General features: G+C 40.8%; 3 protein-coding genes across 4 annotated transcripts in view; 2 read left to right on the top strand and 1 right to left on the bottom strand.

Moving 5' to 3' along the window:
- The first annotated feature begins 258 nt into the window (after positions 1 to 258).
- On the top strand, positions 259 to 3,826 carry masp2 (MBL associated serine protease 2). 2 transcript variants are annotated; one of them, XM_005914982.2, is made up of 6 exons: positions 259 to 350; positions 421 to 643; positions 736 to 913; positions 1,895 to 2,026; positions 3,205 to 3,401; positions 3,629 to 3,826. In XM_005914982.2, exons 1-6 carry the CDS (start codon positions 343 to 345, stop codon positions 3,806 to 3,808), a joined length of 918 nt encoding a protein of 305 aa, XP_005915044.1. In that variant the 5' UTR covers positions 259 to 342; the 3' UTR covers positions 3,809 to 3,826. The 2 variants fall into 2 exon arrangements, with proteins under 2 accessions (XP_005915044.1, XP_005915045.1); XM_005914983.2 differs by having other exon boundaries at positions 289 to 350; positions 521 to 643.
- Positions 3,827 to 5,394: 1,568 nt separating this feature from the next.
- dffa (DNA fragmentation factor, alpha polypeptide) lies at positions 5,395 to 12,892 on the bottom strand. The gene is made up of 6 exons (XM_005914981.3): positions 12,681 to 12,892; positions 11,264 to 11,422; positions 11,002 to 11,156; positions 10,694 to 10,898; positions 7,454 to 7,581; positions 5,395 to 6,931 (listed from the first exon to the last, which is right to left on the bottom strand). The coding sequence occupies exons 1-6, from the start codon at positions 12,769 to 12,771 to the stop codon at positions 6,707 to 6,709; spliced, it is 963 nt and encodes a 320-aa protein (XP_005915043.1). The 5' UTR covers positions 12,772 to 12,892; the 3' UTR covers positions 5,395 to 6,706.
- Positions 12,893 to 14,689: 1,797 nt separating this feature from the next.
- pex14 (peroxisomal biogenesis factor 14) overlaps positions 14,690 to 21,842 on the top strand; it is a 44,055-nt gene continuing 36,902 nt past the window's right edge. The window contains exons 1-2 of the mRNA XM_005914979.3: positions 14,690 to 14,809; positions 16,741 to 16,791. Coding sequence (XP_005915041.1) covers positions 14,774 to 14,809; positions 16,741 to 16,791 — 87 coding nt within the window. The 5' untranslated portion in view covers positions 14,690 to 14,773. The remainder of the gene's footprint in view (positions 14,810 to 16,740; positions 16,792 to 21,842) is intronic.

Here is a 21,842-nt window from a genome sequence, read left to right as displayed (position 1 = left end):
TCCGTAATTATTCTTAATGTGTAAAGACAAGCTGGAGTCTATTAGAGAGATATTATTCACTGCAGTGCAGTACTTTTAATACATAGGACATGTTCTAATCTTTGTAGTAAAATATTGTGGCCAATGGTATAGAATGTCTCATAGAAATGAATCTGCTGTCATACATCCGTTTGATTTATTCCAAACTGAAGAAGGTGGAGAATGAAAACAAAGTGATCATGTGTCTCGCTCACTTTGTTTACCTAAATGTCAACCAGGCAGGACAGCTGAGTTCATTTACCCCCAGATTAGTGAAAGCAAACCATTTCTACACAGGCACTGTCCGGGGAATGAGAACCCAACATGACCGGGTGAGTGCTAGTTTTTCATTTTTACAAAGCAATCCTTGTAACTGTTGCCATCACACCTAATTTTTCCCAGTGGCCTCTATGTTGTTGTTCTTTTTTCTCTACTCCATGTCTCGCTGAGTGTGGAAATGACAGGGTTATACGGCAGCTTCACCTCTCCCAACTTCCCCCAGCCTTACCCTGACAACCAGCACGTAGTGTGGAACATCACTGTCCCAGATGGCCACAGGGTCAAACTCTACTTTACCCACTTCAGCATGGAACTCTCAGACCAGTGTGAATATGACTACATCCAGGTACATGTAGGAGGAAGTCAGCATCCCATTATGTGCACTGACTTGGCATCAGTAGCTTGCTCACTAAAAGGCCTCTGACCTTGTCAAACCAGGTTTTGGCAGAGGGGAATGAAACCTTGCGGTTCTGCGGAGAGGAAGGGAAGAACCATGAAAGCACCCCGAGGAATACAATCATCCTGTCAGCCCGAAACCTCATGTCAGTGGTCTTTAGGAGTGACTACTCTAACGAGGGACGATTCACCGGCTTCCAAGCATTTTACACCTCAGAAGGTGATGCAAAATAGTGACATTTGTTGCCAGAAGGGAGACACATTTTTCTCAGCTGTAATTACACAGAACAAAGAGTAGTGAGGTTTCTACTGAAATGCAGTCTTCACAGGTATATGCAGCAATTTTTTAATTAATTCACATTAATAAAGTCAGACAGCAAACTACAAATACAATGTAATATTTAGAAACCAGCAGGAATAATGCCCCACATCAAGAAATTATTTTAGAAGGCTCTTAATTTTATATATAATGTAACTGTTATTTATTTATGGTGCTTTCATTACAGGCCCTCCTCTTTATCTTCTCTTGGGATTTAAATGACTCTGAAGTTAACAAAAAAATGTGTTTTCCCACAGTTAAACTGTTATTTTAATTGGCTGCAGTGGCACACCCGAGAGACTTTTGCAGAGCCTATGAAAAACCTGTTTTTGTGATCATTGTTTAGTTTCAGCTAATTGGGAGTCAGATTTAGCATGAACCAGATTCATTTAGTTTATGTGTAAGTTTTAACAGTAAATCAATGGTTTTCAAACTTTTACCCTTATGCCCCAGTCTGGAAGCCAAAAAGACCCCTCACTGATCACATCCCCACTTCTTCTTCTTCTTCTCTTTAAAAAAAATCAGACATCCACAATCAGAACCATCAGAAGAGCATCAGAGTGTGTTAACTTAGCTTCAGTCCAGTTTTCTCTTGGCTTCCACACTCCACTCCACATGTTTTGGCTCTATACTCCACCAATGGGACTCCACAGTTGGAGAACCACTGCAGTAAATGCACCTGAGTTAGAAAAGTGTATTTTGTTTCTATCTCTAACAAGTTTTGAAGGCCATGATGGCATATGAACTTCAGCGCGATGTAAATCAAGGAAATAATCATCAGATTGCTTGGTAGGCTAAAGGTTTTAGCAGATTTATACTCATTCAAAGGTGTGTTCATGGATGGGGAAGGGGATGCATATTTATTGATTTACTCTGTCACAGACATCAATGAGTGCCTGTCCAAGGTAGAAGGGGAGAGAGTGTGTGATCATTTTTGCCACAATTACATCGGTGGCTATTACTGCACGTGCAGACAAGGATACCTTCTCCATGACAACAGAAGATCCTGCACAGGTAAGAACGATACAGAGCGAGGCTCGAGAGGCATGTTTATCTGAGCTCAATCACTGTGGGTCAAAAGCTATTTAGCAGGGTGCAACGTTAAGAACTTGGTATACATTGTCTGACTATATTGATTTGTAATTAGGGTATTTCTGGAGCTAAACACGCTACTGCTCAGATCTTCTCAAATCTGAAACAGCAAACACTATTTACAGTGAAGAAAAGCAGGTGTCTGACCTCTTTGAGACATTAGCAACAACGCATTTAATTTGCCTGCATTCACTGACGATGTAAACACATGAAATGGCCTAATCTTTCAGTTGGCACAGCAGCACACCCCAGAGTGTCTTTGGGTTTTTTTAAGGCCATTAAAATACGAATAGTTCCTTATCAGACTTTTGAAGAGGAGCATAGAAATGGGATCAGACTGCTGTGTTGTAAACTTGTATTTAAGTCTAATTGTTGTCATTTGTCATTCAAAATGCTCTCATTATTCCCTACTACGGCAGGAAAAAAAACATGTCCCCCCCCAAAAAAAAACAATTTGGTGATATTTCACACAGGGCACACACTTGCCGGTGCTCCGTACTGGATTTCATTTTGTCATAGCTGGTGTGTGCTCACTTATTTCAGACTGAAAAAGCATACTGATGCACAAAGTAGTTGATCTCTGCCAGCTGGTGTAAGGCGAGGTTAATTACTGTCGATTCCTGAGGGAAAAGCGACTTCAAAATGGCATTAAAAATTGATACCTGTGTGCAGCACTAATAATGTACTGACACAAGGTAATTAATCACAATTACGAGCTGATGTGCCTTAAATTATTATTCTTTGCCAGAGGAAAAAGGGTGACAAAACAAATCATGCGATGAATAGGCAAAAATGATTATCTGCCTACAGATTGTACTAATTATATGAATTACAGCAACTCTGCCTCTTTGCAATCCTCATTTGTTTTTGTCTGAGGCAACATCTGCACATTTGCTGGGACAAAAAGGCAAAACCTAAATGAATCTCATCATTTATGATGGCAGGAAATGTTTCAATTGATGTGAAACAATTATTTTGTTCTAATCAAAAACTCTTTAAAGCCAGCACTTCAGAACCCAGCAGCTGTCGGTACAGCTTTACAAAATGGTTAAATCAGTGTCTCAAAATGATCACTTTTAGTGCATGAGTCTTCTTCGCAGTGCCGTGCCAGAGCCAGGTGCTGACGTCTCCTTCGGGGGTTCTGAGTAGTCCGGGTTATCCGAACCCCTACCCACCTATGAGCCGGTGCAACCACACCATCCGTCTGCCAGAGGGCTCCAGAATAATCCTGAACTTCCTGGAACCCTTTGACATAGAAGGACATCCAGAAACCCCCTGTCCTTATGATATGTTGAAGGTCAGTTGTGCGACTCCGAAGTCTGAACACACACAAGCTAATGAATGAGCAATGTATTCCTCCTCATGCTCGTGGAGGTGGTTTTGCCACTGACTTGTCCTGCTTGGGTGATATACCGTATAGCTATTGCGGTTTCATGCATATTTAGCCAGACATCAGTTAGGACTCAATCATGCTTGCTTATTTATTTATTTATTTTAATTCTATCTAATGTCCCGACATGAAAGATTTCAACAGCTGGAAAAGAGTATGGACCCTTCTGTGGCCCAACGCCACCAGATCGGATTCACACGGGAAGTTATGACGTGCACGTCGAGTTCAGGTCCGACTCTAGTGGAAAAAACAAGGGATGGAAGATCAAGTACACCAGTACCGAGGCAGAGACCCTTTCTTTGACTTCAGACTGATGGCACTACAGTTCACGGACTCTGTTTCTAATTGTCCTTATTTTGTGTAAGATCTTGCTATTCTTTGTTACATAGACAATAAAAAGAGATTAAAATAAAACTGTTGTATTATTTAGATCCTCTTTGCTCATTACAATAAATACTGTGTCCAACTTTTAACCTAACAGTGTGCAGTCAGACGAGCATTTTCATTAACTTGGGTTTCCTCAAATTGCTGTGGGTGATTTCAGTCATCCTCTAATCTAGCCAAGGAATTGAAGAAATAAGAAAATCATTTAAGAGGGTCTAGATGTCAGTAAGTCTGGTCCAATAAGCGCCGTATGCTAGTCATTTAACCTTCATACATTATGCAGCTTGTTCTTAAACAATCCCGGCTACGCTCCTCTATCAAAACAATCATTATAGGGTTATTTAGTCCAAAGAAATGACTTATCCACACAACATTTCCTCCAGCCGGTGCCCCTCAGATAGTTCAAAAGTGCATGTCTGAAGGTGTCAGTGAGTGACAGAAAAATACTTGTGCTGATTTATTTTTATTGTTTCTTCTGCTCCAGTGTTTTGATTTCCTTCCTCCTTCTCCCGCAGAATTAGGTCAGCGCAATTTTTCAGTGAACGTGTGACTTTCTTAAACCACAGTTTGTTAGCTTTGATTGAGCTGTTTTTCCCAGCCACATATTTTGTAGTTTGTAGGCAACAACCCCGAGCATGATGTGTAGCTACTGACCCACAGATCACCTCGTCATTTTCAACCCAACAGAAATACGAGGTCCTGTGTGGACATGTGCGCTGTAAACTGTCAGCCCACGCGGGATTAAGGCTTGTTTACAGCATGAAATACCAGACAGCCCTCGGGGCTCCTGTGTGCTTACCGAGCAAACCTGCAGTTCTTACCTGAGCGCCGTTAAGTCATAATCTAATGCGCATGGAAGGTGTAAGACATGACGGAGCAATTGACCGCTCCTGTGCTCTCGCGCGCTCACTCCTAACTGTCCAGCCTAGTTGGAGCTAATTCCACAGGAATTACGCACACCATGAAACCCATTAACCAGCTGTTGAAAAATATCCAGCCGCAGCACGCTGCCAGTAGGCTGTCAGGCTTATAGCTAATATGCCCATCACTATTACACTAGTGCACGAACTCAGTTAAGTTGCTATAGAGAGAACTATAAAGTCTCAATATCAGAGACTGCTGCTTTTTTGTCATTGGTAATACTGTTCCTGACCACGCATACTCCTTCACCTTCACTAATAGGTGTTTAGAGTCTTCAAATTCAATATCACTAAGGAGATCCCTTGGTTTTAAGGCCAAACACTACTGCTGTGTCACTTTGAGGAAATCTCAAAAGTACTGAACTTTTTCCTTTTTTTTTTTCCATTTGGATTGTATTGGATTTTAAATGCTTTCAATATCTGTCACAATAATGTGGGACAACAGCACTATGGAAAGTCTGAAGGCACATTTAATGAAAAAAATAAAATATAAATCCGTCCTCCACCATGTAACGTGTATAAATATGTACCACCATATACAATTTCCTTTAGCTACTTGTGGAAAATTAATATGAAACAGCCTCCTACAACCTGCAGTTTTTCTTGCTGATGAGCTGAGGCACAACTTTTTATTTTTTTGGGCATACATGGACACAATACTGAGTAATTATAAGCTGCTTACAAATGCTGCACTTAAAGGGCATCTAATATGAAAGTACAAGCTGGCAGTGACATTGTAATTTCCCCACAACACGAAAAAGAAGAGGTCTTTCTGTAAATTCAGATCCTTCATTTGTGCTCATTGTTCAGGACACAGATGACAGGCATGAGAAAAGATACATCCCCATGAGTCACATGGACACTGCACACGCTGTCCACACCCTCTTACATCACACTGCCAGCAGACTCATGCATAATAAGCTACAATGTCTCACACACACAGGGGTCATATGAATAAACATGTATCTAACTTTTTATTATTAAAGCAATGAACGTGTCTGTGTAACCAATTCAAACATATCTGGCCAATTTTGGCCCCCCTTTTGTATTTATTCCCGTTTCTGCACTTACCATTATTTATGAGGTATTTCTTCTCCTCTTTCTGATTCCATAAAAAAATCACACAGTGAAATTTCACATTAGGATGCACAGTTTTGACAAATATTTCAAGATTTTTCAGCACACTCATTAAAAAATTCCTTGACTTTTAATGCAGTTTCCAAAAATAGCTAAAAAATATGAAACTGAAGATCTAAAATCTCAAATGCGGTGCATCCCTTCAATCATAGCAATAATTAAGGGGCAGCAGAAGGCAAAATTTAAAAAAAAGAAAAAAGTGTAATGATGACTATAAATGTAACAGGCAGCCTTAAAACAACAGTTCTTCATTTTTGGAGGAAAAAAACACTTTCTTTCTTTTTTTTTTTTAAACTTTCTCACTGTGATAAAGCAAATAAATGTGAGTTAGATGAGAAGACCCATTTTATTTAAATACACAACAGTGAACCTTGGACTTTGGCCTAGAGGCGCAGCAACTTTTCTGTCAACTAGTGAGGTTGCCGGAAGTAAGAGAATCTCCCCAAATACTGAGTTATAGCTTTAAGTTTCGATTTGTTTATCTGTAGTTATTCTCACAGCATGAAACACAAAATAAGAAGCCAGTTAAAAAAAAAAATAGACCCAAGTGGTTAATGTCTTTGATAAACATGACTTGTGTAAATCATCCAGCTTCCTCTTGAGGCAAAAGCATTCAAGTGGTTTTGAAATCTTACAAAGTGTCAACACTTGGGATTCATGTATTCCAGCAGTTTTGTTATTATCAGTAACGCAGGGCAAAAATCCTACTCTGCTGGCCCCGAGGCTGGTAGTGTGAATTCTTATCAGTCTGTGCTCAGGTAGAGTCTCGGCCTAGTTGCCGCCTTGGGCTTGCTTTTCGACGCCCTCCTCCTTCCTCTTCTCGCTGGACTGCTGGCTGCCGCGCAGCTGTGTGTTGCTCCTGATGGATTGCACTGCCTGAATCTGCCGGAGACGTGCGGTCAGCTCAGCTTCGCAGGCCTGCAGCAGCGTGGACGTCCTCGCTCTGTCCCAGCCCAGCACCTGCTCCATAGCTTCCATCCCTCTGGCCACTACCATCTAAAGACACACAGACGGGAGCTCCATATAGTGGATATGGGAACATATGAGGCGATACACTGGCTTGCCCTACTAACATAAGTTTATGAATGCAAATGGAGATGGCTGACAAAGTCTTGTGCTTACACTGTACCTAAAGTAAATGGGATTATATCAGAACTGATGACGCAGGGGTGTGTTTTAAGTGTGTCAGGATGGGCAGTTTCACATGCTTGCTTTGATCATTTTGCAGCAGACTCACTGGGGTGTGTTACGACACAAGCCTTACAGCAGAAGGAGTGACGTGGGAATATGATGACGTAGGACCATTGAAGGGAGTTGCCCCACATTGCTGCGATATGTAAATGCACCTCATTTGCTGGTGCCTGTCTAAATTTGCAGTTTGAACTTCTTGGTAGTTCTCAGAAAGAGTGGATTCTCTGCGACATTTACAATACAACAGATGTAAAAGTACACATTTGGGGTGTTTTTATTTGCTGATGCTTTAAGGCAGACTTAATCAGAGTTGTGTGAATAGGCTACCTGCAGATCCTCAGTGGAAAGCCTGGTCTCTGGCGATGTTTTGCCTTTCAGGACCATCAAAGTCCTGGACATAAATCCAGAAGCAGAATCCACCTCCATTCCATCTGGCACATCCACATCCCCGGCACCTGAGATATTGAAACAGGTTTCGATACATTTCAAAACATTTTAAACATAGTAAATGATTATTTCAGGTGGGGTTATTAAACAACAACAACAGGTCCACCTAGTGACCAAAAGATAGAAGTGCAGCTCTTCCCTGATGAGAAATTAAGAGAATGAACCGATAACAAATTCAGAAAGAAAAATAATACATGTTAACTAATAACATCTGCAGTTGTTTGAACCTCCTTCACTTAGAAATAAAAATACATATTTTAAGATAGTTTATTTATTTTGCTGCCCTTCTGTGTTTGAATGTGTGTTAATGTTAGATTGAAACAGGCATCGAAATAAAAAAGCTGCTTGTATGAATGGGTGAATGAGGCATGTTGTATAAAGCGCTTTGAGTGCTTAGGTTGAGTACAAAAGTGCTACATAAGAACCAGTCCATTTATGTCTCTTGTTCTTAAATATAGAGAAAGTTTATGTATGATTTTCACATTTATTGTTTTCTCAAATTTTCTGATTTGACCACCCCTCCTCGCTGGCTAAAGTTATGTCAGTGATGTCCCCGACTCTCATCTAAAGAACTACATCTGGGGCCATTACCTATCTTGAGGGCTTCATAGTCACGGGACTATATTGATTATTTTGCTGGGTGTATTCATGCATATTGATCACATCTATTGATTACATGTTTGTTACGCAGAGGGAACTGTATAAGCACCCTTTTCAAATTAATGGTTTTTTGTTTGTTAAGCCACATAACACTGACCTATGAATCATTCAGTCATAAAAAGGTACCTCACTCAAGGGATGAATCTTGAGTTACACATGTTGTGTCTACACATAACAGACATCTTAGATGAGCATCAATTTTAAATTGCATCTTTGGACACTTTGTTACCACAGCCTGTCTCAAAAACACTGCATTTCCGTTTATGCTTGCACATTTCAATAAATTGCTGTTCTTTTTTCCATTTTCATAGTGAAATATGAAGAATTGACTTTGACCACCTTTGCTCTTCAACACAACCTGAGCTCTGTTAGGCAGGGATCACTGTCATGCTGAAAAATGAATACAATCAGATCAAGGATTGATTGTGGACTTTAAGAGGACCAGGAAAACCTTGTCCCCTGTTTCAATGCAGGGGGTCAATGTGGACATTGTGGAGGACTATAAATACCTTGGAGTATACATGGACAATAAACTGGACAAAACATTGTTGCACTCTACAGGAAGGGCCAGAGTCATCTCTATTTTCTGAGGCGGCTGAGGTCTTTCAACATCTGTTGGATAATGGTCAGGATTTTCTATGAGTCTGTTATGGCCAGTGCCATCCTCTCTGCTGTTGCATGCTGGGGCAGCAGGTTGAGGGTCACAGATGCTAACAGACTCAATAAAGTGATCCGCAAGGCCATTAATGTTGTGGGGATGGAGCTGGACTCCCTTAGGGTGGTGTCTGAGAGGAGGATGTTGTCTAAGATAAGGACAATGCTGGATAATAATTCCCACCCACTCCCTGACGTGCTGGCTAGCCACAGAAGCATGTTCAGTGAGAAACTGAGATTACCAAAAAGCACCACTGAACGACACAGGAAATCATTCCTGTCCATGGCCATCTCCCACCTCCCTCAACTCCACCGCCTAATACACTGTAAACACTGCAATAGTTACACACAACAGTTAAATGTCAATCATATATACTTCACCTGTGTAATATTCTTGATATTTGTAATTGAATGATTTGTATTTGTCAGTACTATTTCTTACATTTGTAAACTTTGTAACATATTGTATTAGTTAATTAGTTTAGTCCGTTACTGTTACTGTCTTCGAGCAACTGTAACCCACATAATTATTAAAGTACTCTGATTCTTTCCAGACAGTATTACATGGTGGATCAAAATCTAACTTTTGTGTGTTCATAATTCTATAATTTTTGACACGATCCCCAACACCACGGGCTAAAATGCAGCACCAAACCACTACAGAGCCTCCAGTGTGTTTTATAGACACTCGGTTTTGGACCCCTCTCCTGATGCCCTCTGTGGACATTGATGACAATATGAACCAAAAATCTCAAATTCAGATTCACTCCATAGGATCTGCTGCCTGTTGATTTTCAGTCCAGTTCTTGAATAATTTGGAATACCTTGCCCATTTCTCCCCTTTCCCTTCCATAAGAATGGCTTCTTGACTGCCACCCTTCCACTGAGACCATGTCTGATGAGGCTTCTGTGAACAGTAGATGGAACAACTGATGCACCACAGAAGCATCTCTTACACCCTGTGTCAGCTCTCTGACTTGTTCTTCTATTTCTTCATGACATGACTTACATAGACTGTTCATCTGCTGTAGATACTTTGCCACTTTTTTTGTCCGCCAACTGTCCGGTTTACTCAGATGTTTTAAGAACATACTGTACACCATGCTAAGAAAAGCCAAAGCTTTGGCATGTTTTTGGCAGTCACCATGTTGGCACATTTTTACCTTTGGCATTTTCATTGATTCAACTAAAAAAATGGAAACAAATGATGTGTTTTTGCCTCACACTGCTAGTAACAAAGCGCCCAAAGATTCAATTTAACATGGTGTCTGTTATGTGTAGACAAAACGCTGGTTCATCCCTCGAGTTAGGTGCCTTTTAAAGCTTGTCTCATAGGTCAGCTTTAAGTGGCTTAACAAACCTCTCAGAGGAAAACCTTCCCTAAAAAAGGTCAGGTACAGGGACTGAAAATGAGTAAAAAAAACAAAAAGCAGCCAATGCACAAAGAAAAATGTCAAAAAAGCTTCAGAAAAGCTGAAGCTCAAGGCTTCAGCGTTGGAAAAACTGTTGCTCAAGGCAACCTAGAAGAATTATAAAAAAAATCAGGCTCATTGGAAGCAAAATATAAAGAAATAAAAGGTGGCTCCAGACTTTTGCACAGTACTGCAGTTCACAGAGTTTCTGTATCCCAGTTTGAATAATGACACAGAAACAGCTTTCTATGCAAGACTTAACTTGTTACAGAGTTTATATTGTGTATCCGTGTCACACTACAATAATCAGGAAATCTGATTTTCATATCTTTATCTCAACAAACTATTTCCACACGGTAAACATGGCAACCACCTCAAAATGACACAGCCGTACCTCCCTGAGAAGGCGGACTTGTTTCTTCCTGTTGTCTGTTCTCCAGCTCCACAGTTTTCAGGTAAAGCTGGAGCAATTCCTTGGATTGCCGCTCCTGCTCTCTTCGATCCAAAACCCTCTGCAGCGTCTCCTGGAGCTCTTGGGCCTTTTTCTCTTGGAAGCCCAAAGCAGAGGCTAGTTCAGGGCACGGGGCATCCACTAAGGTCTGAAAAAGCAAAGCAAAACAATAAAATACAATTTGCGGCTCCTATTTTTAGATTGATTAACACACTTATCGCTTTCTTATACTTGACATATAATGTTGGTACCTGTAGGTCCGCCTCAGACATGAGAATAATGGTAGTCAGGTCCTGCTTCAGCTGCTGAGCCAGTTCATACCAAGGTGCTACAGTACTGGAGCTGTCCACAGTATCAGTCTCCAGCATCACAGAATCCCTAGCCATCCAAGCTGTGCCACCATCAACTAAAAAGTAAATATCAAATTAACACAAGGTGGTGCATTCCCGGGATATTAATGATTGATGATAAAAAGGATGCAGAAAAATGTCAGATAAAAGTAAACCTGCTTACTCCTGCAAGGTGGAGACCACCTCTCTTTGTCATTCAATAGCATGAATTTTGTGTTTGAGGGTAAACACAAAAAGTAAGCCTGGTCTTCTACTACTGTCCCATCATTCTCTAGGACCACTGTGACTGAGTCACTGGAGTTGAACCCAAGACACTGTTGACCTGTTAAAAGAACAGAGAAACTACAAATATTATAGAGTGTCCCAGATTATTTTTATACTTCAAAGTGTTTAGCCATATGGTTGTATCCATCCATCCGATTCAATATCCCAGCTGACTGTTGTGGAAAGAGGTGGCCGCAAGTCCAGTTTAGCATAACAAATTAACCTCACATCCGTGTCTGTGGACTGTGGGGGGGAACCAGCAAATCCAACACAGATCCTTCTCTCTGTGAGGCGACAGTGCCGCCCATATTTCAGAGGAAAACAATCAGTATTAGTGTATCCCATAAGCCAAATATTCAAAGCAGTAATACCTCAGACACCACCTGTTCATCAGGTGATTCAGCATACTTCCACATGTCAAACAAGTCAGTCCATTTAAAGAGTCACCAGCCCTTTCATCAGAGCTGCTCCTATTTGCAATACAAAACATGTCTTACTTCCACTCGCTTTTAAAATTGTACAGCTATAAATCAGCACCTCTAGTTTAATAGTGCCCCAGCTCAATATTTCATATACAAGTATTTATTTATGTATATTGAATAGGAATAAAGGCAATTTATAACTTTAAGCTAGCATCAAAACCAAGAGGGGGGTTTTCAGATAGCATCCTAGTTTTGTCACTGGCAGTTACAGGAGACTTTATCAGAATCAGAAATACACTTCTAGTATCTTCATGTAGGTGGCTTCAAAATCAAGGACCCAGCCTGACCTCCTCCAAACTCTGCTGACACATAACAATCAAAGACGTAGAAACACTTTTATTAAAAACCTTTTTGTTTTATTAAAAAGAGAAAAATGCAACAAAAAAAAACAAAAACTCTGGGGGTAACGCCTGGTGACTAGTCTTCTAGGAATGAGCAGGAAGAGCAATGACTTTTCATGTTTAGCTTCTGCAGGTTTAAACACGATGGATAAAAATGGTGATGCTGCTTCTGCTGCCACACACGACTAGATAAGTAAGCTTGTCGACAGCAATAGCAATAATCACCTCAGTTGTAATGTTAGTGCCTCCCAACACTCTCAAAAATCACTGAACATATGAAGTTCTTTCACTTTCGCAATATGAGACCCCGCTTTTAGCGCTCAGCACCAGTGCAAACTAAACATTTAAATACTGCACCCACAACGTTTGACTGCGTGAGACGGTACTTCACGTAACTGTCACACACCCGTTCAACATTAATGAATACATAGCTTTTATTAAAAAGAAGCTCTAGCGTGATAAAGTTCAGGAATGTAAAGTCATGACAACTTACCTTTTTTCTTAAGCTCATCTATGGAAAGAGCTACTAGCCCATGCGTTTGTTGTCGTGTGAAATTGCACACCTTACACGGTTTATCCGTCATTGTAGTCTGCGTTTAGAGAAGCAGATTTTGCGCTTTCTTATACCTTAATACTGACAGTTATCGTCAGCAGCTATCAACTGCTACCACTATCCCCGAATACGGAACTGCCGCCGTGCCGCTATGGCATCTGGGATATGTAGTTTAGCACATACATAGAAAGAACTGCCTTTGTGTTTACAGTTTGAATATAACGCTATAACCTCTATAGCGTTAATTTGAGTGTATTTTAAAAACGTCTTTTATTAACTATTTTCAAGCTCTAGACATAAGAAATATGAGAATAATAACATGTCCTTCCGAGCTCCTGTTAAAAAGCTCAAAGGTGGACTACCGCAAATGACCGCTAGATGGCGACCAAAAAAAGTCTGGCCTCACAGTGGAGTTCAGTTCTTTCTTTTTTGTTTTTCTTTCTTAAATGCATTTGGTTGGTTAATTGCGTGGTGAGAATAAATAGCTAGGGAGTAGGTGGAAGAGAGCCTGGAGAGGTGGAGGTATGGTCTGGAGAGAAGGGGAATAAAAGTCAGTAGAATCAAAGAATGCGTATTTGTGTAACAGTGAAACCAGGAGAACAGATACTGAAAAGTGGGTGGGTTTAAATAGTTTAAATACCTAGGTTCAGCCATCCAAAGCAGACAGTACAGGCCAAGTGGAGCGGGTGGAGATGATTATCAGGGGTGATTTGTGACAGATGGATAGCAACAGTGGTGAAAGTAATGGTTTATAAGATGGTACTGAGACCTGTATGGTTTGGAGACTGTGGCACTGACACACACACACACACACACACACACACACACACACACACACACACACACACACACACACAAAGGAGGCTGAGCTGAAGGTAGCAAAATGTTGATGAAGATGAAGATGTTAAAATTTTCATTACGATTGACCAGAAATTAAAAATCAGAAACTAGAAGTTAGAAATGAGTAGATCATAGGGACAGCTCAAGTTGAGCAGTTTGAAGACAAAGTTAGAGAGGCAAGGCTGAGATGGTTTGGACATGTGCAGAGGAGGAGAAGTAGATATACTGGACAAAGGATGCTGAATATGGAGCTGCCAGGCAAGAGGAAAAGAAAAGAATCAGAGAGGAGGTTCTTGGATGTAGTGAAAGAGGACATGCAGAGGGTTGTGTGACAGAAGTGATGCTAAGGATGGGATGAAATGGAGGCAGATGATCCGCTGTGGCAACCCCTAAAGAGAGTAGTCGAGAGAGAAAAGAAGACTGCTTTATATGGTTCAAAAATGCACCACTTACATCACCTGAAACAATCATTTTAATACTGTAAGTCTAGCATTCCAGCCTAGCAGTCCAACCTTTAGGGGGTTGCTGTAGCAAATGACTTTATAGTTTTATTTATTTATTTTTTATTATTTATGAACTACTGTAAATAAATAGTATCTTCTTGCTGTGAATTCATTAAGTATTATGGTTTCTGAAGGGGCCCTGGGCAAAGACATATTAAGCTATTATCTGGTGGCTGAATGCAAATCCGTTTCAACAAGTAGGGACTTACCACACCTCGTGACTAAGCTGTTGGCTTTGTTGTATAGATTTTTTTCTTGTTCTTTAGGCACAAGGGCGTGTTCAGCTGAGGAAATGATGAAGCTGACATTAAGTCTAAAAGTAGAACAGGCTCTAATATGACAAAAACAAAACAAACAGACAAATAAAAACAATTTACAAAAGAGAAGTTTTCTTGGCAATGAAAGAAAGACAGTCATCAACATTGACCATGGAGAAGTCTCAGTATAAGATCTACTGAAGGTGTGTGAGCATGAGAATGTGCTATGGGGAAGCTAAAACCTAACTTGGTGTGCTTTTAAATTGTAGCGTTTTAATAACAGACAGTAAGAATAGTGAGTGATACTTTGGAGTTAGACTTATCCTGCAGTGTCCCTTACTCACCTGCAGGAGGCAGTAGTGCATCCTAAAGCATGTTGCGTGGTAGAAATATACCAGAATAAGAAGTGTGGCAGAAGGAACAGAAGAAGAAGATGGCATCCAACGACCAAGCTGAGGCAATAACACAGGTCTCTATATGCATTAAAAGCGGTTTCTTTTTAATGTCCATTTGCGGTAGTGAACTGTTTTAGATATTTCGGGGCCTTAGATGTCTTAACGTTGGCATCACGTGCCTAGAAATGCTCATCAAGTTAGAGATTAGCATGCCTGCTAGTTAGCATGCTAGCTAGGTTTCGAGGCAAAAGTTGTCACTGAGACATGAGTGTGTTTACAAGTGGGCAGGAAGGGGCGTCATTTAGAGTTGCCATATTGTGTCGAAAATAATATGGCATAGTTACTATATTTGCCATTGTCATCAAACGGTACAGCTGTACAATTGCATCTGAGCGTGTAGCCTCGTCTTACTGTGTGCAGATAACTGTAGGTGCAACTCAAAGGTCAGTGTAGGCAAATAAACCTGATGGTCTCTGTTGGGTTGCAGTCACAGTGTTATCTTTGAACTCATCAGCCCCCCAAAACAAATGTCATCGAACGTTTTTATTCATGTATGTCACCAGTGACACCTTTACTTTTTGCATATACGTTTATATATGCTGTAGAGAAATGCAAAATATTTTTATGTACATATGTGAGAGATGCTTAGTTACACCTTAAACACATTTTTATTGTTTTTAAAATTCTCTAAACAGTAACTGTAGCTCAGGAGGTAGAGAGGGTCATCTACTAATTGTAGGCATACAGACTGTTGCTCAATTGTGCTTGCCCAAGTGTCCTTAAGCAATTTCCTAACCCAAGTTGCTTTCTAATGTGTTCATCAGAATGTGTGTGAATGTTCCATAGAAAGTGCTAAGGCCTAGAAAAAAAAGTGTTTGTATGAATGGGCAAATGAAGTGCTTTGAGTGCTCACATAGAAAATGGTAAATGGCCTGTATTTGTATAGCGCTTTACTTAGTCCCTAAGGACCCCAAAGTGCTTTACACTACATTCAGTCATCCAGCCATTCACAAACACATTCACATACTGGTGATGGCAAGCTACAAAGCACTAAATAAGAACCAGTCCATTTATGTCATTAAGGTTTTCTTACCCAATCTTGTGGAAATAAAAAATAGCCTTTTTTAATTTATTTATTTTCCTGCCGATAGAACAAAATCTGTCCACATTCTACTACAAGCACTGCTCCATAAACATCACAGTGAAATGGATACCCTTCAGTTTCCACAATCAATTTATTTGTGTTGTGAATTTTCCCTTGTTCACAATTTCTACAGTTTCCCATCTGTTACTGTACATAGGGAACTGTTTATGGAGTACAGCATGAAGCTAAACTCTTCACCATGATGAGAACAGGTTAAAAAACTTCTGAGTTATGACAGTAGTTAACTTTTGACAAAAGCTAACAGGAAGTTAGGTAGGTAGGTAGTTTGATGCTTGCAGCTGTTTCTAGAACTCTTTCTTCTCTGTTTATTACATACCTGCAGAATCATACAGCAGCACAATTCATCCAAAAGCTTTTCAAATGCACGAGAGTTGCTCACATTTATGTACCTGACACCACAAAAGTAACTTCAGTCACAGTAAATTATCCCCAAAATTCAGGCAGTTTTGATCAGGATCTAGCAGCAGATAACACTGTGTTCTGTACTTCACACAGGCTCTGACAGGGTTCAGTCTCTAGCTAATGGGGATCCTAATAAACTGAGCAATTTTTAAGTGTAAGAGTTGCCTGATCAGTTGGCAGAAATGTGCCAAGCGTGAAAGAGTGCTCAAGCACTTTGTATAAATGTTGTTGATATTCCTGAATGAAGCCTCGAGGCCTAGTATTGTAAAAGTGTCCCATACCTGAATAACCGAATACTGTCACTTCAACAGATAAAGCCAGCAATGTTACATACCCTGTGCTTGTAAAGGGCAACCATAGTTACCAAGCTTCAAAGCGACATTACTTCTGTTTTCCACTAGATGGCACTCTAATACAAATGTTTGTTTATGTTCTCAGCCTGGCCTTCTGCCTGGAAAAGATGGAGCACGTAGCCCCAGAGAAGAACTGGTAAGAATTTATTCCTTAATCTGAATTACATGAATTATTGGTAAGGAAACATTGACTGTAACCACAAGAACATTAAATGAAGCTAATGTAAGTGAGAGCTGGAAAGAAATAGCATCTTGGATCAAACGATGCAAATATTAAATTACATTTCCTGTAAAGAAAACAAAAAGCAATGAATAAGGTATCATAATGGCTGGAAATAATATTTCAGATATTCTCACATGGCACACGCTGTGATTCTTAATACTAGTGCTCAGAAGTGTGGATTTTTCAAAAACTCAAGTATTCGTGGGATTTTGAAAGAATGAAAATCTTCTAATTTCTTGGCTTGATCTGGTGATGCATAGTTGAGGAAGATTATGATGGTTTTTCTCTCCCCCCCACCTTAAGATCTGATAATTTAAAGACTTTTATTTGGCTGTATTACACATTCCCCAGGGAGATCCAGTATTAAAGGCTTCCAATTAGCAGACAGTCACTTTATACATCACAATGATGTCCCCAAGCTGTAATGAGAGTATACTTTATGTTCTTGGTCTTTAGAGAGGAAAATGGTCTATTTTAACAGCAGCAATGGGTTCCACAGTTTCTTTAATCATGCATAGCATAAAACTTTGACTGCACATCTTTGTTGTTCTTTGTTTATCCTTTTAGTCTGTGTCAGAAATGGGTCAGGAAAGTTGCTAATTTGGAGTTTCTTCACCATGTAGACTCCTATGCAAACACAAAGGGCACTTGAAGGTGTTGTTCCGTCAAAAAGGTGTTATAAGGTGGTGTTTAACAAGAATAAATGTCAGTTTTTCTCTTCAGTAATGTGCAGAGTGTTTATAAGGCATGCTTGGCCCAAGCGATGACTATAACCAGGAATGTTTGGTAATTGCTAAGTGGGATGGAATCCATCCCAGGTACACTCACTGTCCTTGTATAGGCACAGCATGCAGGTTATAGACGTGCTGTATTGTTCAGCCTACATGTCTCAATGTCATTCACCACCATTCACTCTTCATCTTCCCCCCATCATCCCTTCATGCCAAGGCTAATTTAATCCTGGGGTTATTGATTGTGGGAGCATTCTCCCAGGCTTTCTTTCAATTTACTTCAATTTCATCATCCCAGTGCGCTTCAAGACTGTCTCCTCAAAAAAGGGAAGAAATTCTTGTTATGAGGAATTCGAGACCGGTTGACAAGTCCCACCACCACCCTCACTTCCAACCCCTTTTCTCCTTTCTCTTTTTGATGAGCTGCTCTTTCCCAGTTAAGTGGATTATTACAGTAGGGATAATTCTTGTCACATGGCATTATTTGGATGAGGTGAATAATTGAAATTTGTGTCTGAAAGGATTTTATCTGGATGAGAGGAAAGGGAGTGCTGGCAGGGTTGGAAGGGCAGGAAAGAAGGAAAAGCAGTCTCTCTCTCTCTCTCTCTCTCTCACACACACACACACACACACACACACACACAGAGACACACACACACACACACACACACACACACACACACACACACACACACATTTGCATAACATCTATGTGCACATGTGCATGTCAGACTGGGGACACCAGTCATGTTAACAGGTTCTGACTCACCTCGCCCAGATCAGCAGGCCCTGGCACACTGCACGGCATGGACCCTCCTCAGTGGCAGGAGGGTCCAGCTCAGGGGTCGGTGCCACAGCCTCTGCCACTATACCAGGCCAGACAGGGATATCTGGACCTGCAGGTTAGAGCGAGAAGAAGGGTTGGGAGAGCCCGCGTGAGTGTGTGTTTCATGGTTGACTGGTATACCAGTCGCTGCCAGCCGCTGCTATTGCCTCTGGCACTGCTGTTTGCTCACTCTTACCCCGACTACCTCCATCTCAAATCCCCACCCCCTCCCACCTTCCACTCATCCCTGCCATGACCATTACCCCAGCCAGTCTATTACTAGTCTTTCCCTCTGTGCTCTCTCTCCCTGTAGTGACACCCTGCGCTTACCCCTCATCTCCTTCAGACACTGTCTCTGACTGCCTTTAAAATCACCCAAACACATGACAATGCTATTAATGAGCAAAAATTCCACTGACCAAATGAAAATACAGGAAGGAATTGGCAAATATATTAGCTTAATATAGATATTTTGACAGGTTAACCAGATCTATTGGAATAAAATTAAAAGTCACTTCATCAAAATAAGCTGCATTATAGTTTTTATGCATTTATATTTTAAAATGTTTACATTTCTTTTCTCCTGTTAGAAACTATATGATATGAAAGAACAGTTAGGATGAATTTGGCTTTGTACTTGTGTACTTTAAAGGTACATTTCTTTTTTAAAAGTTTTTAATTATTGTCCTGAATAATAAAGTTAAAGTTGTATATTTCTTATTAGAATTCCTGCTCCTTAATTTCCTTTGAGCCGATTAACTCGGAACTCTCTGGAAATACTCTCACTACCTCGGATCACAAACTAAAGGGTCATGTGTCATCGCTAAATGCAATTCTTACAGATTTAGGTTACCGTTTACCCCGTTCTTTACTCTTTGCACTGAAAAAAAAAATCCAACCTCAGTTTAAGAAGTGCATATTTGTTTGTGGGTATGAAAGCGTGTGGTTTTTTGTTTGCAGTAGGTGCTTCTGTACCCTTTGCACATGTAGACACAGATAGTGTGAACTGGGCGTGTTTTATGTGTTTAGGTTTGGGGATTTTAGTACAGCAGAGGGAGGGGGAAAAGAACGGTAAGAAGAACATCCCCGGTCTCACAGCAACTTCAAAAGCTCTCCTTCCCCAGGATATTAAGCGACTGTGATGAAAAATTTAGCAAGCGTTAAATAAGCCGCTTTGAAGTGATCTGTTTTGGCTCAGCAGTCTCCAAATTTCCGTAGCCCCTCTGCAATAGCCATCTCGCTACAGAGAGGGAATAAAAGGAACAGTGTGTTAAGTGCAGAAGTTGTGGGGGACCTGGCTGGCTGGCAGAGGACCTGCCAACAGTAATTGGTGTGGCCAAAGACATGAAGGAACCACTGCTGTCGCTGTCCCCTTTTGTTGTTCTCTGCATCGTTCTCTCCTCATTTCACCTCTCCCTTCCCTGATGGGTCTTTTGCTGAGTCCCGTGAGTTGCAGGCAGACAGATGTTGCTCATATGTTTGAGGGTTTTTTTTCCTCACATGTGCGTGGGTGTAGCACAAATGTAACACAGTGGTGATACCAGGAAGTCAGAGGTTACTCTCGGGTCTTGACTCAGTTATTTTTTGCCCTCAATGACTTTTCCCATGGAACATGTGTTTAAAGGAGATGTCTCCTTTTAATATCAGTTTACCCTAAATATGCAAGTATGTGAGTGTAGAAATCTTTTGAAGATTTCTACAAATTAACCTAAAACTGTACATACAGTAGATTTTATTAATTTTTTTTTACACTTCAGCCACCATAAAGCAAAGAATAACAAGAAGAGAATCTCTAATTTGACAATCATATTTCAATTCATTTCACATCCATCACTCTTAAAGCTATTATTTAAATTTTTTTTCCACAACTCCAGGTTTCAACATGCTCCAAATTAATTATTGGGGCAGAATAAGAAATGGGAGCCAGTAATGAGCCTGCTATAGTAACTCCATTCTGTCAAGGAACTAGGCTACCATTTAGTTAGTCAAGGGATCCTTCTTTGAGATTTTCCTTTTTTCCTCTTTGCTCATTACTTTAATTGTAATTGTAATCCTTTATTGGAGCTGTCTGCAGTAAAGGAGAGTTATGGTCCGAGTGGGGGCGCGAGCCATAGAGATATTTCATGATTATTGGGGAAGACGGTCACTAGGTGGCAGCCACTAGTTCGGCCTTGGTGTAATTACTGAGTGGGAAGTGATGGCAAGATATTCTGTGGGTGTGTGTGCGTGGATTTGTGTGGATTTGTGCGCCAAAGGTGGGGGAAAAGAGATTTCTTAAAAAAGTAGTGCACTCCTTGAAAGAGAAAGGTCCGATCAACCCGATCAACTGCTATCTCATAGTCAATAGTCTCTGTATCCTGTCATGCTTACTGTAAACATGCGACACACTCTGCAAAAAGCACAGATCAAAGAGGTGTCGAAAGCGCCCGCCTTCGTGTTTTTGTGGTGATTCTAAATAAGTTCGTTTAAGATGTAATCTGCAAGCTGTATTCACACTGCAAGGTAGTGCAAGGTGATGTAATATAATGCGTAGTGGGGGTGGGGATTAAGTGGTACGGCACTGTGTCTGTGTCTGTCTCTGTGCCCGCACTTTTACAAAAGGAACATCTGCACGGCACAGTCGAGTTTAGTGGTCGCGGGGAAGTTTTCCCTTTGAAAAGCATCAAGGCTCAAGTCTCTGTTTCACAGCGCTCATTGTGCATCATGCGCTGTTTGTTTCAGTGGTTAATGACACAGGAAGGGCCCTCCATTTTATTGTTGCTGTGTTGCACTTTTTCCCCCTCCTCGCCCAACCCGGCAGCCAGCCTCCTTAGAGGACTCTGTATGAATTCTCACTGTCATGTCCAAGGACGAGTGGCGCAGGGTCAGCTAATTGCTTTTATGATTATGATTTCACGTCAGATTTATCGTGCATGCTCGGAGCACATCTTCCAGGTCCTGCCGACGTTGCTGGCTTGGATGGGGGGGAAAATGAGTTTACAGCTTCTGGCTGTGACTTCTTGTTTAAGTGCAGGTCACACTTTTTGACTCATTAGAGTTGAACGCAGGGGGTGAATCACGGTGGCTTTTCCTGTAAAAGCCTCTGTTTTCTATGTCAGTAAATGTACTTGTTTTTCTCATATCTGGCCACAAAAGAGCATTTTCTTACTTGGCCTTCAACATGTGCTGAAGTTTGGAGGTCATGAGCGAGGAATGACACAGACAAAGATTTTGGTTTTTCTGTTGTTTGAACTTTTTATGAGCCATAAATCCCTCATCTTCGTTTCTGTTCGCAAATGAAATCATTACGCTTATTCCCCTGCAGAATGCCAGAATTATCAGTTGACTCCTTTTTGATGTTGGTGATGGTTCCACCCACCTCTTTGAAAGGGATGAGCACAGATGAGTCCAACCCATTTTATAAATTA

Source organism: Haplochromis burtoni, unplaced genomic scaffold (assembly GCF_018398535.1).
Source record: "Haplochromis burtoni strain Fernald_Lab_line unplaced genomic scaffold, NCSU_Asbu1 Contig_9, whole genome shotgun sequence".
In the NCBI taxonomy this organism is placed as follows: domain Eukaryota; kingdom Metazoa; phylum Chordata; class Actinopteri; order Cichliformes; family Cichlidae; genus Haplochromis; species Haplochromis burtoni.
This window is presented reverse-complemented; position numbering and strand designations above follow the sequence as displayed.